General features: G+C 35.8%; 2 protein-coding genes across 8 annotated transcripts; one reads left to right on the plus strand and one right to left on the minus strand.

The window, feature by feature from the left end:
- Positions 1-388: 388 nt before the first annotated feature.
- On the minus strand, positions 389-10,659 carry LOC143853729 (kinetochore protein). Of its 5 annotated transcripts, none has more exons than XM_077363468.1 (15): positions 10,589-10,659; positions 10,487-10,517; positions 10,133-10,212; positions 9,734-9,773; positions 7,410-7,483; positions 7,180-7,311; positions 5,569-5,785; positions 4,700-5,034; positions 4,294-4,422; positions 4,043-4,179; positions 3,362-3,459; positions 3,117-3,208; positions 1,997-2,133; positions 956-1,046; positions 389-661 (listed from the first exon to the last, which is right to left on the minus strand). In XM_077363468.1, the coding sequence occupies exons 1-14, from the start codon at positions 10,610-10,612 to the stop codon at positions 983-985; spliced, it is 1,590 nt and encodes a 529-aa protein (XP_077219583.1). In that variant the 5' UTR covers positions 10,613-10,659; the 3' UTR covers positions 389-661; positions 956-982. The 5 variants fall into 5 exon arrangements, 4 of the variants coding, with proteins under 4 accessions (XP_077219583.1, XP_077219584.1, XP_077219586.1 ...); XM_077363469.1 differs by lacking the exon at positions 9,734-9,773 and adding an exon at positions 7,758-7,947 and having other exon boundaries at positions 10,589-10,615; XM_077363471.1 differs by lacking the exon at positions 9,734-9,773.
- A 1,625-nt stretch (positions 10,660-12,284) lies between these two features.
- LOC143853730 (mitogen-activated protein kinase 9-like) lies at positions 12,285-19,559 on the plus strand. 3 transcript variants are annotated; one of them, XM_077363474.1, is made up of 11 exons: positions 12,285-12,972; positions 13,956-14,364; positions 14,452-14,579; positions 14,783-14,842; positions 16,018-16,167; positions 16,490-16,645; positions 16,991-17,128; positions 17,308-17,381; positions 18,085-18,183; positions 18,281-18,524; positions 19,219-19,559. In XM_077363474.1, exons 2-11 carry the CDS (start codon positions 14,001-14,003, stop codon positions 19,291-19,293), a joined length of 1,488 nt encoding a protein of 495 aa, XP_077219589.1. In that variant the 5' UTR covers positions 12,285-12,972; positions 13,956-14,000; the 3' UTR covers positions 19,294-19,559. The 3 variants fall into 3 exon arrangements, with proteins under 3 accessions (XP_077219589.1, XP_077219588.1, XP_077219587.1); XM_077363473.1 differs by having other exon boundaries at positions 12,285-12,503; positions 19,186-19,559; XM_077363472.1 differs by having other exon boundaries at positions 12,285-12,503.
- The last annotated feature ends 1,306 nt before the right edge of the window (positions 19,560-20,865 follow it).

Consider the following 20,865-nt stretch of genomic DNA (forward strand, 5'->3'; position numbering starts at 1 on the left):
AAATGGGCATTGAACAAATTTTACGACCATTTTTTCAGCTAAAAGTGGATGCATGTTAAGTAGAAGTACATGTAGAACGATATCATTTTACAAGTAAAAACAAAGTGGATGCACATAGGGTCCATTTGGATGCATGTTTAGTAGAGGTAGAATGATATCATTTTCCAAGTAAAAACAAAGTGGAAGGAAAAATCATGTTTACTTGAAAATTAGTGGCAGACAGAGAAAGTAGAATGAACAGTGTATGGCAATACATTCCTGGGAAAGGGGAAATGATATCACTTTAGTTTTTTTTCTTAGTAAAACACTGTTTTGGTGGCAATTGGAAAAGTGAATTCTGAATTATGGATTTAGCTAGGGGTAGAATCTGGCTATCAACCCACTGAAGAAGTAGCAAGTATCCTAAGTTAATTAATAGCCACTAAATAAGAACATAACATTTCATCAACAAAATCTATTCTCTTTAATATGAATAGGTTGCAGATATGTACAATTTTACATCAATAATTGTTTTTAACAGTATTTCTTTAACAAAAAATTGGTAAAAGTTCAACAACAAACAATGAAGGAGATCGTATACAGTACACTGCAATAGCAGGGTCAACTGGCCAAACGAAGCAGACCCAGATTACAAGCCAACACATCTACCAGCACCGGGCACCTAAGAAGGAACAAAAGGTAATAAGAAAATCAAATATAAAATGTATGAAAACACATAGCCCTGTATACATAAGCATATGAATGGATCTATCTATCTATCTGTGTGAGCGCGCGCACGTGTGTGTGTGTGTGTGTCTCATGTTATTATGTGTGTTTCTGTGTGTTTAAATACTTAATTAGGGGATGAGTATCGAATTGAGAAAGGGAAGCAAATACTAAAGATGGTAATATTGATTTGGAATTGTTGCGAGGAGAACAGTGAATGAATAATAACTCAAAAAAATGAAACATATACCTCTCTAGGTATCATCGAATACCCATGTCAAACCTGGGAGAAATATGTACACAAAATAATCTTCTCATTTTCCAAGACTTTTGCCTCTTTCCTGTCCAGCAGATCAAACCATAATTACATTCTCTCCAAACAGAACAAATAAAATCCTGACAAAACTTATAAGAAAGTTTAACTGATAACTTAAGTTTACATTGATAAAATGTCTTTCCAGGTTCGCAACATAACTAATATTGACCAACTGGATTGCGTGCTTGAATAGGTATGAAACTCTTCTTTTTAATTTCTAACTACCATCTCTCTCTTCTACAACTTCCAAACAAAACAAAAAACATGGCCAAACTTCTTTTTTTTTTTTGGGGGGGGGGGGGGGGGATAAATAACAGCTTCATCAAAGAAAAAGGAGAACAAAGAGAGCAGAAAATAGGAAAATAGAAAATAGGGCAGAGACCCCACACAAGTAAGAACAAAAGAAACAAAGCAAGCAAAGAATTTAGAATAAGGGTTGCCCAATACACAAATCATGCCTAGATAGCCCTTTATGCCTAAATGATTGCTGAAAAAAAATGACTAGGTGAAGCATTCAATCCACTAGGCTTGTCTTCAACCTCATTGATTGGAGATGGTAATCTCCATACCTAAATATTTCTTAGAAACTCAACTAATCACATTGAAATTCACTTAAAACAAAACAAAGAGACAGTAGCCTCAAGCATATCAACTAATATTATCTAGAATCACAAAAGGTTTCACAGGAAGAGGTGTTGCCAGACATTTACAGAGAAGGAAACAATGTTGCTGAGTTCTTTGATAAAATGGGCCTTTGTGAACAGAATAATGTTTGGCCCTCCATAGATGAAATCCCAAGCAAAGTAAGATCCCTATTATGGGAAAGACAGCAATGAGGCTATTGATTTCTTGTTCCATTAATGTTTTAAGTTGATGCACAATCAGGCAGTGGTGGCCCCCATAATTTATCATTCTAACATTCAAAATAATAATTAAAGTAATAATAATTTATCATTGTCTCTTATATTCTCGTACCATGGAGGGTGAATACGGATCAAGTTTCCAACCTCGAGCTCAACATTGCCACATATTCTTGGACTGAAAATTATTGTTCTATTCCTACTTCCTCCACCATGTACTAATTTCTGAGGGCTCTTCACACCCTGGGAGCTCTGCAAGAATAAGGTAGGCATGATATAACCTTTTACTATCCAAATGGCATTCTGGAGAAATTAAGACACATCATTAGACAGATCTACCAAACCAATTAGTAAAAATCTAAATATTTATATTCATTTTCTTGTCCAAAGAAACACGGAATAAAGTTTAGAGATGAAATGGAGTTTTTTATCTTCTTTTTTCATTGATCGGATGTAAAAGAGGCCGTCGGAACCTGAATGCAGAACACAGGAGACAGCCAAGAAGTTTTAGTCTAGCAAGCTAACTTTGTGAACCTTATTGTTACTGAACCCCAGATAAAGGGAAAACTTATTCAAACAAGATCCAAGAAAAAATCTTTTGGGTGTACACAATATGTATTCTGCTGAAAATGAATAGGAGAAGATCGGCGAATGAAATAGCGGATCAACTAGCGAAAGGCGGGGGTGTTATTGGACTCTATGTCAATTTTTATGGCCCCCGATAGGGAGGATATTGTCCATGTAGAATGCCTGTAACCTACAGCATGTTGTATCTGTGGGTGTCGGGGACTACTTTCCCCAACCTGCTTTTTGGTAATTAATAAAGTCATCTTTCAAAAAAAAAATATGCGTTCTGCTGAGTAAATGCTCAGAAGAATTCAGCATAATCAATGCATTCTGAGCTAAATTTGCATATAAATATTCTTGATTATATATAATGGAATATCTTGCATGATAGAGCAATTGCAAAGAAGAATGGAACCAGGTTGTAGAGAGGGTGGAAATGAGGGTGGATACTTGGAAGCAAAATCTGGTCTCCTTTGGGAGGAAGAATAACACTGACTAAGGCAGGGCTTGCAAATTTGCCAATATATCAACTATCGGTATTCAAATGCCCAATGAGTGTGATTAACAGCATACAGCTATTGCAAAGAAGATTCCTTTGGGGAGGTATTATTTAATCTTTTATACTTTTAACAAGCCCAAAACTATTTCTTATATGCACAATATGGCACCTTACTATTTTCACCAATTGAGCAATGACAAACAGTCAACTTTGCATCCAAGTATCTTGACAGTATCTGCACATCAATGCATCTAGCTTCATCTGCAAAACAAGGCAAATGCACATGTTATAATATCTACAACAGGCTCTAGGATATAGCCACATGCCTGTGAATGGACATGCACTTTACAGTACACTTGTTTCTATGCATTTAAATTTAATAGTGAGGACACAAACATGTGGTAACTATCTTACCATGTGGGCTCACTCCTGTCTGTAACTGTTTTAAGAACTCCATATGCATATCCTTTTCATTCTGCATGATTTGCTGCAACCTCCCATAATATCCGATTCTGCAAAAATTGATACAAGCATAGTTGTCAACCCGTGACTCGACTCGACTCATGAGTCGTGACTCGTAAGAATTTTTTACAAGAATAAAAATTTAGTTGAAAAATATAATTATATATCAAAACATGAAGCATGTAAAAAATATAACCCAATAGCACATAGATAAAGCACTAAGCCACAATATAAATAACTATATGCTTGTAACTTGCATGTACAAAAATAATTAAATTCTAAGTTACAACTTCCAAGTTTTTAACTATCAAAACAAGAAAGCCCAGGCCCAGCGACTCAACTCGAGTCGTAAGATTCTTATTTTTTCGAGTCGACTCCCAGCGACTCATTCAAGTCACCAGACGACCCGGAAGAGTTCTTTAACAAAGGCGAGTCACCCATGCGACTAGCCTCGAAAGCCCAGCAACTCAACTCGACTCAGGAGTTGACACGTACAAGTCGTAAGAGTTTAACAACTATGGATACTAGCATATTTGACTTAGGACATTGTCACCACTGCTCTTGCTTCTCAGAAACAGTTTGCCTTTTCAAAGAAATATGTACAAACATAAATACAGTCGATCATGTGCTCACCCTATATGTTTACTAATTGGAAAGAGAGCCCCCTCATCATACACTGCTGCTGCACTGAAAACTTCCTGGAACCTATCAGCCATGGTCTGCCCATTTGTTTTAGGAGTTGCAAAGCTTAATTGATTTTGATCATTGCCCTGAATTAGAAATTTCACAGATTTTATTAGCAGATGATTGTGGTAAACAGTGTCATTCAAAAAAAAAAAATGATTGTGGCAAAAATTATCGGACTAAATCTTATGAAGTAATACCTCATCCTCACTCGACATTCCACAATCCAAGGGCTCAAGCGGATCTTCATTGTCAAGCGTTCTATCACCCAAGGCAGATAAAGTTCTCTTTGCAGCATGTTGAAGCCTGCTTTCCTTTGTGTTGCTATTCTGCACCAGCTACTCAGTCAATTGCGGATCTAAAAGCTGATGCGGATTGTAGGCCCAATAAGAGGCACATCTGCCCATTAGGACTTTTAGGGATTTATTTCTACAACCTAAAAAACTAAATACTATGGAAATAAAATTCCTAAAAAACTAAATAACATGGAAATAAATCCCTAAAAGTCCTAATGGGCAAATATGCCTCTTATTGGGCCTACAATCTGCATCAAAAGATGCACAGAAGAAACTTTTATATGGCCAAACATAGATGAAGAATTCAAACCATGTTATAAGTCTCCTGCAATGCACCATTCTTTTCCTGAAATCCCTCCAGAAGCTCAGACATTGAATGCACTGCAGTTATATGCTCAATAACTTCTAATTCACCATGCACTAGAGGAGCCTTGCATACTTTTTCATTTTCTCCTTGAAAGATCTCCAGAAGCTCAGCCATTGAATTTTCAGTACTTTTGTGCTCAAGAGCTTCTAATCCTGCAGGCACTTGAGTAATAATGGATGATTTTTCATATCCATCCTTCATCACAGAAGGTCGGGAACCATCTCCTTTGCATGATTGGAAACGAATAGAAAACTTGAGCTTCTCCTTGCCACCACTACCTAAGACAAATAATTATTAAATCAATAAAAGCAAGGTAAGTCATGTAATACAGAATATTATGGTGTGCTCTATTTTGCAGGAGTGGCATATATTTTAAATCCATATTTCCTAAAGAAATGAAGATAGTGGCATTGGCATCCAAATTTGAGACAGTATCTCAGCTTCCAGAAAATCCACTCTAGCCATCACAAAGAGAAATTAATCATGAAAGTACAACCGAGGAAGCTGATTTTTGTCTCTCTCTCTCGGAATTTACCATCTCGCATTTTACGCCTATTTTATATGGAAGAAAAAGAAACATAGAAAAATGGAAAGATGTGTCTCTAATTGGATATCACGAAAAAGGATATATTACAAGAATAAAAACCACAGAAACAGAAACACGTTTCACATAGAGAAACTACCCATGAGAGTGACTCTCACTTATCTCCATCATCTAGGGCAACTTAAAGAAGGCCTATGTAACAAGCAGAGATAGCTATGCCAAGAGAGAAGAAAAAGACTCAGAACATCCATAACAAGCTAAATGTTACCTTTTTGATATTTCCTTGTTGCAGAATTGGCAGCATGTGATGAAGAACAACCCGCGTTCTCACGTACATAAACTAAGTCCTCGGCTTCTTTAAGAACTGCAGACCATGTGTTATCTCCATTTTGGTTCTCACTGTCAAAACTGCGAAGGGAATCTTTTTGAAAGTTGATTGCCCCAGGAATCAAGGGAAAATTCAAGAGTTCATTGTTCTCCTTTTCCTACAAACAATTAAGGACATAGATTGCTTCACTTCCTCAAAGACAAGGATCAAGGGAAAATTCAAGAGTTCATTGTTCTCCTTTTCCTACAAACAATTAAGGACATAGATTGCTTCACTTCCTCAAAGACAAGGATTAGAGTTACCAAGAGTCTGGGGTAAGCATGTCACTGGCTCAAATGCATAGAATTAATCAAAGTTGTTTTCCATGTTTATGGTTTCTGGTTCAAGTTCCAGGAAGTGAAGGAAAAGTAAACACTTACAAAATTCATACTTGATATCTACTTGTTTTAAAACTATTTTTTATTCTTTTATTTTAGATATTCAAGGGTTTTAAGTGATCACCTTTTTGAGCTGATCTCTAATGCATGTGAGTGATGCTAGGCTAAGCTGATGTCACATGTATAAACATGCATTGTTTTGAAAATCTTACGATTTACGATTCAAATCAAATCTTATGCATAACAATTTGAATCCCATGATTGAATCTTAATTTGTATGAATCTTACGATTCGATCATAAATCGTACGATTCATACGATTCATGCAATTTATCCAAATTAAGTTTTGGAAGAAGACAGAGAAGGACCAGGAATTTGAGCAAATCGAACCAGTCAAGCACAATACATGTGCTTGAGGGCATTACTTACATCAAGGTGGGAGACGACTATAATTATGACAACACCGACGACTCTAGTCTTTTATAATTGATATTTGTAACTTGATGTTTGAGTCTTTGAGAATTGATATGATCTTGTGTCTTTTTTTATTTTTCAGATTATGATCCAATATGCATGGGTTTGGATGAGAAATAGATGATTAGTATGGTCAAGTTTGTTAGCAAACAATTCGTATTACGATATTGAATGGCTAATAATGGTAGTTTCTATTTGAATTAATGAATTTGGATGAAAAATGAATAATTGGCTATTTTTTATTCTTTAATTTGTTAATAATTTTTTATTATATATATATATATATATATATATATATATATTTATTTTTATTTTTATATTTTTCTGAATAAATCTTACGATTTACGATCCCATACAATTTGACCCGTGTTACGATTAACGATTCGATTTTGATTTTCAAAACATTGTAAACATGGCTGTTCAGATAGGTTAGTTGAGAAAGAAAATCTATATGCAAATGGTAGAGGCAGGAATATAAATTCCACTGAAAAAGATATGGTTGTGACTGACAATGCTTGGATGGAGTGCCAACAAATACAAAGTCCTAGTGTACGTTTTGATGGTGAATCTAGAAGGAAAGTATGCCAACTAAAAACGTCAGTAATAAATTTATAAAAAAGAAGATGAAATGGCTCATTCCCGTAGATTTTTTTTAAAAAAAGAAAAGAAAAAGAAAAATAATGGCCTATTCTCACAATTACCTTTGTTTCACTAAGTGTTTCTTCATCAGAACCATTTAAAAATACTTTTCTTGAATGCGATTGGATGAATTCGCCCTCATTTTGGAACTCACGCATTTCAACCTCATCCTCAGTTGAGGAACTCTGCAGCTTCTGGGAAAAAAGATTTGATCATTTCACTACCAGTCTACCAATTGAGACATTACTAAATGGTTGCACATTAAAAATTAATAGAAAATTCATATCCATGCCTCAAATAATGCTGATGTCTGGCAGTTTCCAAGATCCAAGTCATAGGCACCAGTACTAGGAAGTTGCCCTCCTCCTGAAACGCCGAAAAGATGATCAGTCATAATTCGACATAGCTGGAAATATTGAAATAAATTAACTGAAAACCCCTACTACTAATTGTGAATTTCATGCTCCTGCCATTTGTTTGCAACAAGTACATAACTGGTTAGAATGAAACATTTGTGCCAGTTGCATAAATGACGCCAATGTGGTGTACTCATTGTAGTAAAGGGATCATTGCCATGTCAGATGGACGTTAGAGATGCACTAGCATGTGAAAATCTTCAAGAAGTGTATATGGAAACTACCTTCTATGCTTGATAAGTTCATAAAACCAGGCATGGTACTGAAACAGACATAGAAGACTTGGTTTCCAAATAAAAGCTGCAAAACTGGTGGGGCGACAAGTGCCCTCTTCATCAGAAATATCTACAAGGTACAGGTCTAGCCTTGTGTAAGTGGATGATATTTTCATCAGTGCAAGTGACAATTTCTAACCTGTTGATCACAAAAATCATACAAAAAAATCTTAGAACTCAAGGATCTTGTAATTTCAAGTATTTCCAATGAATTGAAGTCTCACGATCCAACATTGGCATTGTTTGTATCAAAGAAAGTATTCCCTAGATATGCTCAACAAGACAGTTATTCTAGGGAGTAAACTTTGTGATTTCCAGTTGTGCAAAGAAAAAGGCTATGATTTAGCTAACAATTTGAATTTATTCTTGACACACGTGGCATGCCGTGTAGACACTACTTTCAACACTTGTAAATGTATTGCTAGAAGTGCCAGACTTAATGTGGTTGTATCGACACATTTTTGTACCGTATCGATGACATTCTATTTATTATTAAAGTTTTGTTCAACTCCTCTTTTATTAGTAAATCTTATTTTATTATAAACTCTTCTTTTAGCTCTTCCTCCACTAATATTTGTTGTTATCTTCCCTCTTCTAAACTTAAAACCCTAAACAGACTCTTCTTCCAATATTATATTCATTGTATCCTACCAGTAGCTCTTTCTCATTGCATATTGGAGACCGAAGAGAATAGATTAGATCGATGAATATGTTGTTATTTGATTATCTCAAGTTTGTTTTAGATTATAATTGCTAAATCCTAAGATTTATTAGTTTGTTAAATGAATACAGTATTTATATTGTTGCAAATCATAATAGTAATCAACAATTTTATATGTGTGTACGTGTGTGAACGTGTCCCCATTTTAGATTTTTAGGGGTTGTTGTGTTGACACTCGACATACGAATTCGTATCCACAAATCATAGGAAAAATAAGAGAGGATATGGTGTTAGGAAAGATGGAAATAGGACACCATCATGCGCAGTACAACACGAAAGAATAATACTAGAACAAGAAGTTTGAGTTCTCTCACGATATTATACCTAAGCCAAACTGGGTTGGAAAATGAAATATCAACCCCAACCTTAGTTAACCAGAAATTGTGAGGTCAATATGCCAAATGTCCTACCAATATGAATGTGAGAATGTTTACGGGAATACCGGTAACAATTTCATAAGATTTAAATTTAAGAAGAAAATAGTACATCTTACACATTTCAGGTGTATTGATATGACTAATCCATCAACATTCAGTAACTTATCCATCGATTTTCAGAATTTTTGATACCCACAAAGGGCCTTTTTTTCCTGTTCATAGTTTATCCATTAATTATATTCATAGGTCTCCATAGAATATATTTACATAATAATTTTTCATTCTTTAAAGTTCAAACATTCTAAGTCACCTGCAACTTGCAATGGCCTGCGATCACAAAAATGCTTATTGTGTTCTTTATTTGTGGTCCTTAATGTATGTGTTGAAAAAGAAACATTTCGTGAATAACTACCTATTTCAATTTACTTAATACTTACAGCTGCAAAATTTCCTATTGTTCAAAACTTCAGAGAGATTAAATTGAAAACTAAAAATGAAAAAGTTCAGTATGATGTATAATCAATGTGGCCAATAATATCAGGAATTACATTTAAAAGATCTGTCAAATAAAAAAAGGAAAGTACGTTTAAGAAAAACAGAAAAACCTAAGACGTTAATGATCTATGTGGTTGACAATATGATAGGTACAAACTTTCTGAAGACATGATTAAATCCATTTTCAGAATTTCTATAATAAAAAAGAGCACAATAACAGATTATTGAAAACTTAATAACAGTGTCCACATTATCTTCAATCTTATTTGTCACAAGAGACCATAAACATAAAAATATATTACAAAATAAATAAAAACTAATAAAATTTTTACCTTCGAGTATCTCAACTTGTGATGCAATGGATAGCTCTTCCTACAAAAGTAGCATCAATATAACCAGTTTCTAGGATAAGACAAAAATCACATAAAAGATTCCCAACCAATTTGAATATTTAATTATGATAGTTTATAGTTTGAAACTCATCATGAAAGGGGGACTTTTTTTTTCCATGATGATAATAGCATAAGACAAAAATCCTTCACAGTACAGAAACAAGATGTTCCAATAAATCCAGATCATGATATAACAGATTATGCTTCACAGCTTATCACAATTGTTAAGAGAACTTAAAAGGAAGAATCAATCATTGATCCTAAGCACCCAAACAATGGATTTTCATAGGAAAAACAACCACTATGAAGATACGGCAAAAAACAAAAAAACAAAATTACCTTCTTTACCCTTTGACATAGGGTTCTAAATCCCTCCAAGCAACTGTTATCATATGTAATCTCGTCGAATTCTTCCGTATCTAACAAAAGAAAAACCAAAACACAAATCAACATTCAATAATCGATTTCAGATTAATAATCTTCCCCTTCCTCTGATGAACATGATTTGAAGACAAATTTTACCGTTATTCGATCCAATCCACTAGTGAGATTAAGGAAAAAACAAAATTTCGGAAAAACAAGGAGTATTTGACGATATTTCAGATCAATCCTATGAAAAAAAAATCGGAAATAAAGGAAATGACGCTACCAAAACAGAGGATCTCAGAGAGCCGAAATAGGAGGGTGAAATACCTGAAATGCTTTCATGAAAGTCCTGATTTTCCTGAAAGGAGAGCAAAAGAACATTAGAGCTCCAAAAAGAATCTGAAATTTTAGGGTTTCGAAGGTTCTTACCGGGAAAGCGTTTTGCCGCCACATTTTAGGTTCTGTTAGTTTGCTTCAGTGGGAGAGAGATGACCTTTGTTTCGAAACCTCGATACAAATACCCCTGGTTAAGGAAAGAATTACGAGAGAGCCCAATCATGTTGGGCTATCATTTGTGCCAACACCTGGGCCAATATGGTTCACGGTTGGGCTTTAGATGAGAATCATTTGATCTGGGCCTTGATAGGCCCATTGATTTGAAATAGGCTTAAGCTGGTGGCTTACTATCAACATGGGCCTAGAAAGTTTGTTTTGGGAGGATGCCGTTCTCATGATGGGGCACACCAAACGATTAAGTTTAAATATATCAAAATTTTAAAAAATAAGAAAAATTCAAAATCCAATATATAAAGAAGAAAAAAAGCATTGCATAGAAAAACAAATTTAGGGAGTTGGTTAGGCATTTTAACTATGTGTGTGGATTTTGCAAGTTGCACAAAACTCTTCTACTCTGATAATTGAGGAAAATGATTGTGAGTTTGAAGCTCATATAGCTTATATGAGCTTGAGGGCTCAAACACATGGGTCCCACATTTTTTGTGGTGATCCAAACCATTCATTTGCAAGGCCCCATCATAGATAGGGTGTGTACCAAAAATCAGCTCCATTGGATCATCCCAACCCCTCCAAAAGCGGGGGGCAAAAATGAGTAGATTTGTGGCAAATGGTGTCTGTCTATTTGCCCTCCACTTTTGGATGGGTTAGAATGATCCTGTGGAGCTGATTTTTTGTACACACCCTATCTATGTAAGTGCCTTTCAAATGAATGCTTTGGATCATACTAACAATATGGGCCCACATGTGTCTGGGCCTTCAAGCTCATATAAGCTATATGAGCTTCAAGCTCACAATCATTTTCCTCTTGATAATTTGCAAATAGAGTTATCCTAACCAAAATACTCATGGTGGATTTTTTTTGACGTAAAAAGACCAAATGTCGCTTGCTCCATTTGGTTGCTGGGTGTTTTTTTCCATAGGATTTATGTGGGATAATATTTAGTGGTGACATCAGCTTTTTCTTGGTGACATCAGCAAAATCTTGTCTTGAAAATGGTGGTCTCTCTCTCTACCCTCTCTCTACACTAATCATAATATCTTTCTCTAATTAATGCTTGTCCCCTCTTTTGTCTCCTACCTTTACCCACATAAATCCTAAGAAAAAAAAAAACCCGGTGATACTTTCGGTATCGTGCGAGTGGTACCACCTTTGATATTTGATCCAATAGCAGCCCACTTTTTAAGAGGATGCTGTTCGATCAAACCAAAGGGGGTACTTTTGGTGTACCACCCACATAGGACTTCATTGCCGGCGCCATATAATTTCTGTCTCTCATATGTAAAAAGACAAAAAATTGCCTGTTAAAAGATCATAATACCCGTTACAGTCAATGATAAATTTTAATCATGGGTGCGGAGAGTGGGAATATCATCCCTATATAAACTAACCTCCCTCTGCCCATGCTATGCATGTGCGTGAAAAAATGGTTCGATCCCATCAGGACACAAAACATGAGGTGTAAAATTGTAGGCCCTACGTGGAGATCATGAGACGTATCCCATCAAAATTCAAAACATGAGGCAAAATGGTAGGCCCCACCTGATGCATGGGTTTGAGTTGGAATTGGCGAGAGAGAGAGAGAGAGGAAAAGTAGGGAGGGAAGCGGGCAATGTTTGGCTGTGGCATTTCGATCTAACTTCGTATGGGGGGAGGGAGGACCATTCGTGGATGGCCTTCGTCGCTCTTCTAATAATAAACCCTACAATCCCAATACATTTATAAGCCCCCAAAAACACAACCAACCATATCATTGACGACTTGTACATCTCTGTTTTGAATCTCATCAGAGTCCCCAAGAGAATCCAAATGGCTGATTTCCACAAGAAGGTCACATTCCTAACCCCATTTTATCTTCTTGCTTTGATGGTTACATCTCTGTGACGGAAGCTCTATGATGCACATAACCACCTGGGTTCCTTTCACGCTATGTTGTGGCTTGCATGAAGTTGTGTAGTCTCAGCCAATCTCCTTTTTTTCTTCTGTAATCACCACCAAAAATCTCCTATGAGACATTGTGGCTACTTGATCTTGATTTATAGTTTGAACTGCCATTGACCCTGGTTTGCTGATTTGATCAGTCAAACTTTGGCTCTGCATTTGAAAAAAGGCCATTATCATAAGCAAATTGAGTTGGAAGAAATCTTCAGAGTCGAGAGGTGGAGCAAGGACCCGAGTGATCCTTCTTTCTGGGGTTTTCATGGCTGTTGTTGGAAGGATTCCTTGGCATGTCAATGGCTCTGCTCTGCTCGAGGATGAGGCTACCCTATGAAGGAGAAAACCACGTTCTCATTTTCTTGTGCGTAGGTTAGGGAATTACACAACGTTCTGATGAAAAAATAAAAATAAATTTTTTTGCTTTGCATTTGAAAAAAGGCCATTATCATAAGCACATAAGATTATGATTGGGGAAAGTAAATGTCTCCAACCAAACTGATTATCCTATATATATTTTTTTGAATCGTAGCCAATTTTATTAAAAAAGCAAGACCGAGATGGTCAAATATGCGAAGAAAGACTATGGCGGATGATCTCAAGCGGTCCCCTTCCGCCTCCGAAGAATCAGCGACACCAATTGGGCCTGAAAAATCCCAAATAATCTCTCCCTTGTCATTCTGCAATATCCCACCTATCCCGGATGGGCCGGGTTACCAAGGCTAGAGCTGTCAAAGTTAAGCTTTAGGAATCCCACAGGTTGGGGGCCCCATTTCGGCAAGACTTTGGGTTTCCTCTCTTGACAGTTATATATTTCCTTCCAACCATGCCATAGGTCATTTGATGTAATGAATTTGAAAGGAGGTAGAGTTTTCACTCGAGTGAAACATCACCCATATGATGTTTCCTCTCCCATTTCATGTATGATATTTTATCATGATATTATCGTAATATCAATTACATCCTAATTCATGTATGATATTTTATGCCTTCATGTATACTGAATTATGAAGTACACTCACCATTACATAGATCAATGCTTTCTTTTCACATATTTTGGCCATCTCAAACATTACTTGAAAATTCCGGTAGTGTTCTTTCTGAGAAGTTGTGGTCTCGCAAGAAGCCAAGAAGTATGGATGAATAATGGAACAATAAAACTCTTTGCTGAAATTAATCCAACCAGTCTTAAGAATATATCTTTTACTTTCTCTCATTGTTATGATGGTTGAATAAATTGCTTATTCTTGTGTTGGTAACATAAAATTATTTTTTGCTATTTTCTTGTGTCAAGTCAGCAACTAATATATTATTTAGGGTTACTAAAATTGCTTTATTTTTACCCAGGGTGCTACTGATTCAGAATTCTTCACAGAGTATGGGGAGGCAAGTATGTACCAAATACAAGAGGTCATTGGCAAAGGAAGCTATGGCATAGTTGGGTCTGCAGTTGACGCCCACACTGGGGAGAAGGTGGCTATTAAAAAGATCAATGATGTTTTTGAGCATGTTTCCGATGCCACCCGCATTCTCAGAGAAATCAAGCTCCTTCGGCTGCTCCGCCATCCAGATATTGTAGAAATAAAGCATATAATGCTCCCTCCATCTCGAAGAGAATTCAAAGATATTTATGTCGTTTTTGAGTTGATGGAATCTGACCTTTACCAAGTAATTAAGGCAAATGACGATCTTACTCCTGAACATTATCAGTTTTTCTTGTACCAGCTTCTTAGAGCTCTAAAATATATCCATACAGGTTATGTTTTCTTTTGATACCATTAGCCTTTTTGTTTTGCTTTTGTATTCCCAGTGATATTGATGGAATTTTGTTGATTGTGTGCAGCAAATGTGTTCCATCGGGATTTGAAACCTAAAAATATCCTTGCTAACGCAGACTGCAAATTGAAGATCTGTGATTTTGGGCTTGCACGTGCATCGTTCAATGATGCCCCATCAGCTATTTTTTGGACTGTATGTATCTTCTTCATTTAGTTTCTTGAAGCTGTATTCTCTATAAATTCAAACCTTTTCTGGATTCTAATGATATCTGCTTTTGGTATTGTAAGTATTTAATTTATTTGATTATAAAATGTAATTTATAGCATTCTCCAAATTACATTCATTTGAATCTCTTCAGCCAGTTTAGTTATTTTCTTCTTCTTTTTCCTTTGAAGGATTATGTGGCTACCAGGTGGTATCGTGCTCCTGAACTTTGTGGCTCTTTTTTCTCCAAAGTAAGCTCATTCTTATATTATGATATCAAATTTATATTTCTGTGATATATCTGGGCATTTTGTTTTCTTTGTTTCTACTTCAATTTTCTGTTTACCTATTTTTTTGCCATATTTAACTTGAATTGATGCCCTTAGTGTTCTGTGAGTAATAAGAATAAGTTTAGTTCATGTGTTTTTTTTTTTGAATGGTGAAGTTTTGTTCATGTTAACCAGTAACTTTTTTCTTTTAGTGCCCTTTGTACTATCTAGAGATTTGCAATATAACGTGCTTTTGACATCTCAGATCATATATGTGCTTACATGATTTGTAACTCTTTTTTTTTTGAAATCATTCAAAAAAACATTTTTAATGGAGATTTGATTATTTTATTTTGTTGTACATGTTGCTCGGTAATTCAAAATCTGAATTGCAAAGCTCACTAATGCCATTTTAAGCCGTGATAGTAAATCAGCAATTGATGCCCTGCTGTTTTTTTTTTTTTTCCTGTGCATCGATTTCTGCTATTTTAGTTCAGTGACAATAATTGTTGCCTGCATGGTCTTGTCTTTCTTTTGTATAATTTTCTCTGAAAACTGTGATGAGGTTTTATTAAGGATCCTTAGTTCTTGTACTTCTTGCATATCTGTGGAAAACAAGTAAAACAAGTATATTAAGTCAGATAAATCCAAAAAGAAAATCTGCTCGGCTTCTGCGTATCCATGTGAGTTCATCTGGAAGATTTATCCTAAGCCAAATTCTCCACAGCACCCTAATTAGTTAAAGTACCTCTTGTTTTTCTTTGTTTTTAATTCAAGATAATTACAGTTCTTGATATGCTTCTTTCTAAGAAATGTCATAAAAGTTTAAAGAAAAAGGAAACTTATATGTTAGGAACCTTCCTTATGTATGCCATGATTTTGTTTATATCTTTTTTGGTAGGTCTTTAAGAATGTATATTGTTTTATTGTGTGCATTTTGTGGAGAATATGTTGCAAGTTGCAACTTGAATTCTGCAACAATGTAATGGAACCTCCGTTTCTTTCACTTCTAGCATGTATCTGATAGGCATACACATCATGGAGTTCAGTTTATGATTTCTTTGCTTCACAAGTTTGAGTTGTGTTTATTATAATTGAATAGAATTATTGCACTTGCTCCCTGTCATGGAGATCCTAAGACATTTCATGTTTTGCAGTATACCCCTGCAATTGATATTTGGAGCATAGGATGCATATTTGCAGAAATGCTTACAGGAAAACCATTGTTCCCTGGGAAAAATGTGGTTCATCAGTTGGATCTCATGACTGATTTGATTGGGACTCCTTCACCTGAATCCATTGCTAGGGTTTGTTCTTCCTTTTCTTGAATTTCCGTTGCCGCAGCAAACATCTGCTACAATTTTTTTTCAGGAATTTATAGTGGTAGCTCTTGTATTCCAGTTAATTGGCATGCATTTTAGTGTTATCATATTGGTCCTGTCCTGAAAGAGTTCATATATTTTGCTTATCTGTTTTTTTTTTTGAAACGGGATAGTTAGCTACTCTTATGATTCATAAGAAAAGGTTTTGCTTTGCCTCAGATATAGAATTTCAACATTGCTGTATTTATTCCAAACTTTTCTTTGTTCTTGTCTTCTCATCAGTGTTAATCTTTCTTAACATCTGCAGATTCAGAATGAGAAGGCTAAAAGATATTTAAGTAGTATGAGGAAAAAACCACCGGTTCCGTTCTCACAGAAATTCCCTTATGTAGATCCCTTGGCTCTTCGCTTGCTTGAACGACTGCTTGCATTTGACCCTAAAGATCGCCCATCTGCTGAAGAGGTAAAGATTTACTAACTGATATAGTTGGCAACAATGTTTTAAATTTAGGCCGAAGTCCGAAATTTTGGATTTCGGTTGGGTCAGAAATCATTTAAATTTCGGATTTCGGTTCGGCCGAAATTAGGTAATTTTGACCGAATTTGTAATTATTTTGGCCGAAATGACAAAATTTGCAAAAAAAAAAAAAGGGTTTCTGTAGGGACCGAAACCAAAACTGAAATTTAAATCCATGGTTGGCACTACAAATTGAATTTTATGTGATTGAGAAACCAGACATGTGTTGGTACTAGTCAGTTCTATTTTCTAATATTTGTGTTGCTTAGTGGGTTGGCGAATTTTATGCAGGCACTAGCCGATCCATACTTTAGTGGGTTGGCGAATGTTAGTCGTGAACCATCAACACATCCTATTTCAAAACTGGAGTTTGAGTTTGAAAGGGGGAAACTGACAAAAGATGATGTAAGAGAGTTAATTTATCGGGAGGTATGACCACACACCTTTATACTTGTTATAATGGTAGTTTGAGTAAATCTACTTTTTATTTATAATGGATTTTCTTTTAAAAGCAAGAGGCATGATCACACAGCTTTACACTTGTTGTAATGGCAGATCCTGTAAATCTTATTTTCATTTGTAATGTATTTTCTTTTAAAAGTAAACAGATTTTGGAGTATCATCCTCAAATGCTGCAGGAGTATCTACGCGGTGCAGATCAGGCTGGCTTCATGTACCCAAGGTTAGATTTTGTCTATTTTCTGATGAAAAAAAAACATGGGATTTACAGTTTACTGATACTGTTCTGGGGAAATAATTGAGTTGCATCCTTGTTTAAGCTCGAGCCCATTAGCACATTTGATTAGCCGAGGTTAGGTTATTTCTTTTAATATTTTGGCTCCTTCAACAAATTGGAGATTTCTTACTGATTTACGATTTATCATCACAATATTTTGAAATGTGTAACAATACATTGTGTTAGAATTTTTAACCGCGTATTACTGAATGAACTTTTAAATTGTCTTGTACCTTAAAGGCTCATAGGCTAAGGCTTGGTGTCTAAGGTTTGAAAATTTTTGTTTCACCAAGTTTTGGTTTTTGTATTTTCTGGAATTCAGTGGTTAACATGTTCCATTCTAGCAGATCCACCCTTTTGAATTGGATTTTCAATTTCAAATCTCCTTGGCAAAAGACCTTGTCAATCCATAAGTGATGATTATGATGAACCATATTAAACTTAAAACTTAAGCACTTCCAAAAACATATGGACAAATTTTTAGTAGACCAACCTTTCAAGGGCCCTACCTAGACAGGATGCTCATATTTTGTTTTGACTAACCCCTTGAGTGATCATTCAGACATTGAAATACATGGATTGTCACTGCATTTCCGTGCTAGAATCAGCTAATATCTAGCAAGTTGAGTTGTTGTCTTTCTATCAACAGTGGCGTTGATCGATTCAAACGGCAATTTGCTCATCTTGAAGAGCACTACGGTAAAGGCGAAAAAAGCCCACTGCAGCGGAAACATGCCTCTTTGCCCAGGTAAATGTGAACAGAAAATTACTGACAAAATTAATGTTGTTGGGAGTTCCATTAAGTTTGAGATTGCATTGTGTTTTCGATTATATTTTTTACACAGAGAACGGGTCTGCACATCTAAGGATGATGGTGCTGATCAAGAGAATAGTTTTGAAAAGCGAACTTCTGCATATGTTCGCACAACCCTTCAAAGCCCTCCGAGATCGCAGCAAGGTGTGGGATCGGATCCATCAGCTACCGAAAAAGGTCCAAATAAACCAAATTACATTGCCCGAAGCCTATTGAAGAGTGCAAGCATTAGTGCTTCCAAGTGCGTGGTTGTGAAATCAAGAAGGGTTTCAGAAGTAAGTGAACTGCATAAGCCCTTCTTTAACTTACGTGTTTAGGCCCTGTTTGTTTTAGATTATGACAACCGATTGTGGAGTCCCCAACTGATTATTGGACCTAAGAGTGCACTAAATTTGAGCCCAGTATTTGGTTGGGGACTCCACAATCGGTGTCGTAATCTAAAGCAAACAGGCCCTTACTCATGTCATATTGTTGATAACGCATGTCATGTGTTCTTAGAAATTGATAATGTCATGTGTTCTTAGAAATTGATAATAAATGATCACTGGTGGATTACATAGCGGCTAACCGTCTTTTTCAAAAAAAAAAAAAAAAAACATAGCAGTTAACCGTGTTAGCATAGCTGAAAATTCCTCGAATGTGCACACATATAGCGATTCGTTAATCTCTACATGACGTCTGAATATTACAACCATGCACATCAAAATCATGAACATTTTTAGTCGAAATTACAATCTTTACATTACCATTCAAAAAAAAATTACAATCTTTACGTATGGCATGAAAGTTAAGGAATCCCATGTGGAATGTATTGAATGAATTTATCTAATGGCAGTCCTCTAGAAAATTAGAATTTCTTGAGCAAAGGTGTGCTTTGTTCTGCTGAAATTATTATATGGAAAAAATATATATTGAAACGTGAGTATTTTGGATCAGGGGCGGATTGCTTGATATTGTTATACTTCGCAGGAAGAACCGATTGCCGAACATTCAGATGAGTCGGTTGATGGCGTGTCACAAAAGGTGGCTGCCTTGAATACCTGATATTGTAAGACTTCAAGAAGGTTTTTTCGCAGATATCCCACAAGGGCGATTGACAGATCCCCCAATTGTATGAATCAATACATCTTCAACATTTGAGATATTCATCAGATTCAGGTAGGACATGACTTGTGAAATTAATAATAGATGTATTATTAATTTTTTTGTATTGCATTTATAACAAGATGCTTACAATGTTGAATTTTTATCTGCTCTTTATAGTTTGGCGGACTTTGAATCATTCAGATTCTGGGTCCAATATTTTTGGCTATGCCCCATTCAAATTCATGACCTTCAAGAGTAAAAATATATGTACAGTTTTTATCTTCTTATGGCAAAAACTTTACAGCAACACATGTGCATCGTATTTTTCATTTCATGGAAGTGTAATTTCAAAACAAGGGTGAGGGAAGTACATATTTATAGTCAGTTGTCGGGGTTGAGGAGAGATGTATCATTCGTGTGGGGAGTCTTTGGCAATTCTTTGAGTTGTCTCTGATCGTCATAGAGCAAACCGAGAGAGATTGAAAGGGAGAGTAAAGAGAGCATGGCTTCATATATCACCATTTATATTGATACTATGGGTTAAAATTTTTAATATGCACAAAGAGATTAAAAAAATAGGGAAATGATATCAGCACAGCCGTATTTCGATATTTTCGCTAACCCATCTTGTCTTTAGTGTTTAAAGAGCTGCAAAAAGGTTACTACATTTCCCAAAAAGCTCTCATGAGCCAATTGAAGAAGAAAAGAAAGCTGGGTTTGTGCCAATATCAAAATAAGGTTGTGCGAATAACGTTTCCCAGAAATATAGCAGATATTTGAGATGCACTTTTAATTGCATAAGGCCCAATGTAGGCTCTACACTTATATTCATGTAGCCTCCACAGGTAAGCCTCACTTTTACTCTTATGTGGACTTGTAACTAGGCTTAACTTGTACTTTTATGTGAGCTCATGTGTAGGCCTTACTAGCAAGGTTTTAAATTTCAGCCGAAATCCGACAGGACCGAAACCGAATCTTTCTGAAATCGAAATTGTGGAAAATTTACCAAATTTCGGTAATTTCGGCGATATTTTGGATAAAATATTAATTATTTAATTCTTTACAGAATTTCAGCTGAAATTACTGATCGGTAATTTTGGCCGAAATTTCAGCCCCAAAAACCGACATTTCGAGCCCTTGTACCGAATTTCAGCTGAAATTCCGGTTTCGGTGAGGACCAAAATTATCCACGAAACCAAAATTTAAAACCTTGCTTGCTTGTGTTTTCATGTGTCCCTCACAAGTAGGTCACATGTACTTTCATATGGTCCTGATAGTTTGGCTTACTTTGTTGAGAGCTCAAATGCAGGCTTCACTTGTACTCTCATTTAGGCTCACCATTAACCCCACTTGTACTTTCGTGTGCCTCAACATGTAAGGCCAACCTATACTCTCATGTGACTCGCACATTGAGCCTACTCATACTTTCATGAGCGTACTTTTATTCTCATTTAGTCCCATGAGTAGGCCTTTTACTTTCATGCGGGTAAGTATGTGTGCCTTATGTGTACTTTCATATGCCCAGGTGCA

Source organism: Tasmannia lanceolata, unplaced genomic scaffold, assembly GCF_043159265.1.
Source record: "Tasmannia lanceolata isolate RefF3 unplaced genomic scaffold, GAP_Taslan_0.1 ptg000020l, whole genome shotgun sequence".
Taxonomy (NCBI): Eukaryota; Viridiplantae; Streptophyta; class Magnoliopsida; order Canellales; family Winteraceae; genus Tasmannia; species Tasmannia lanceolata.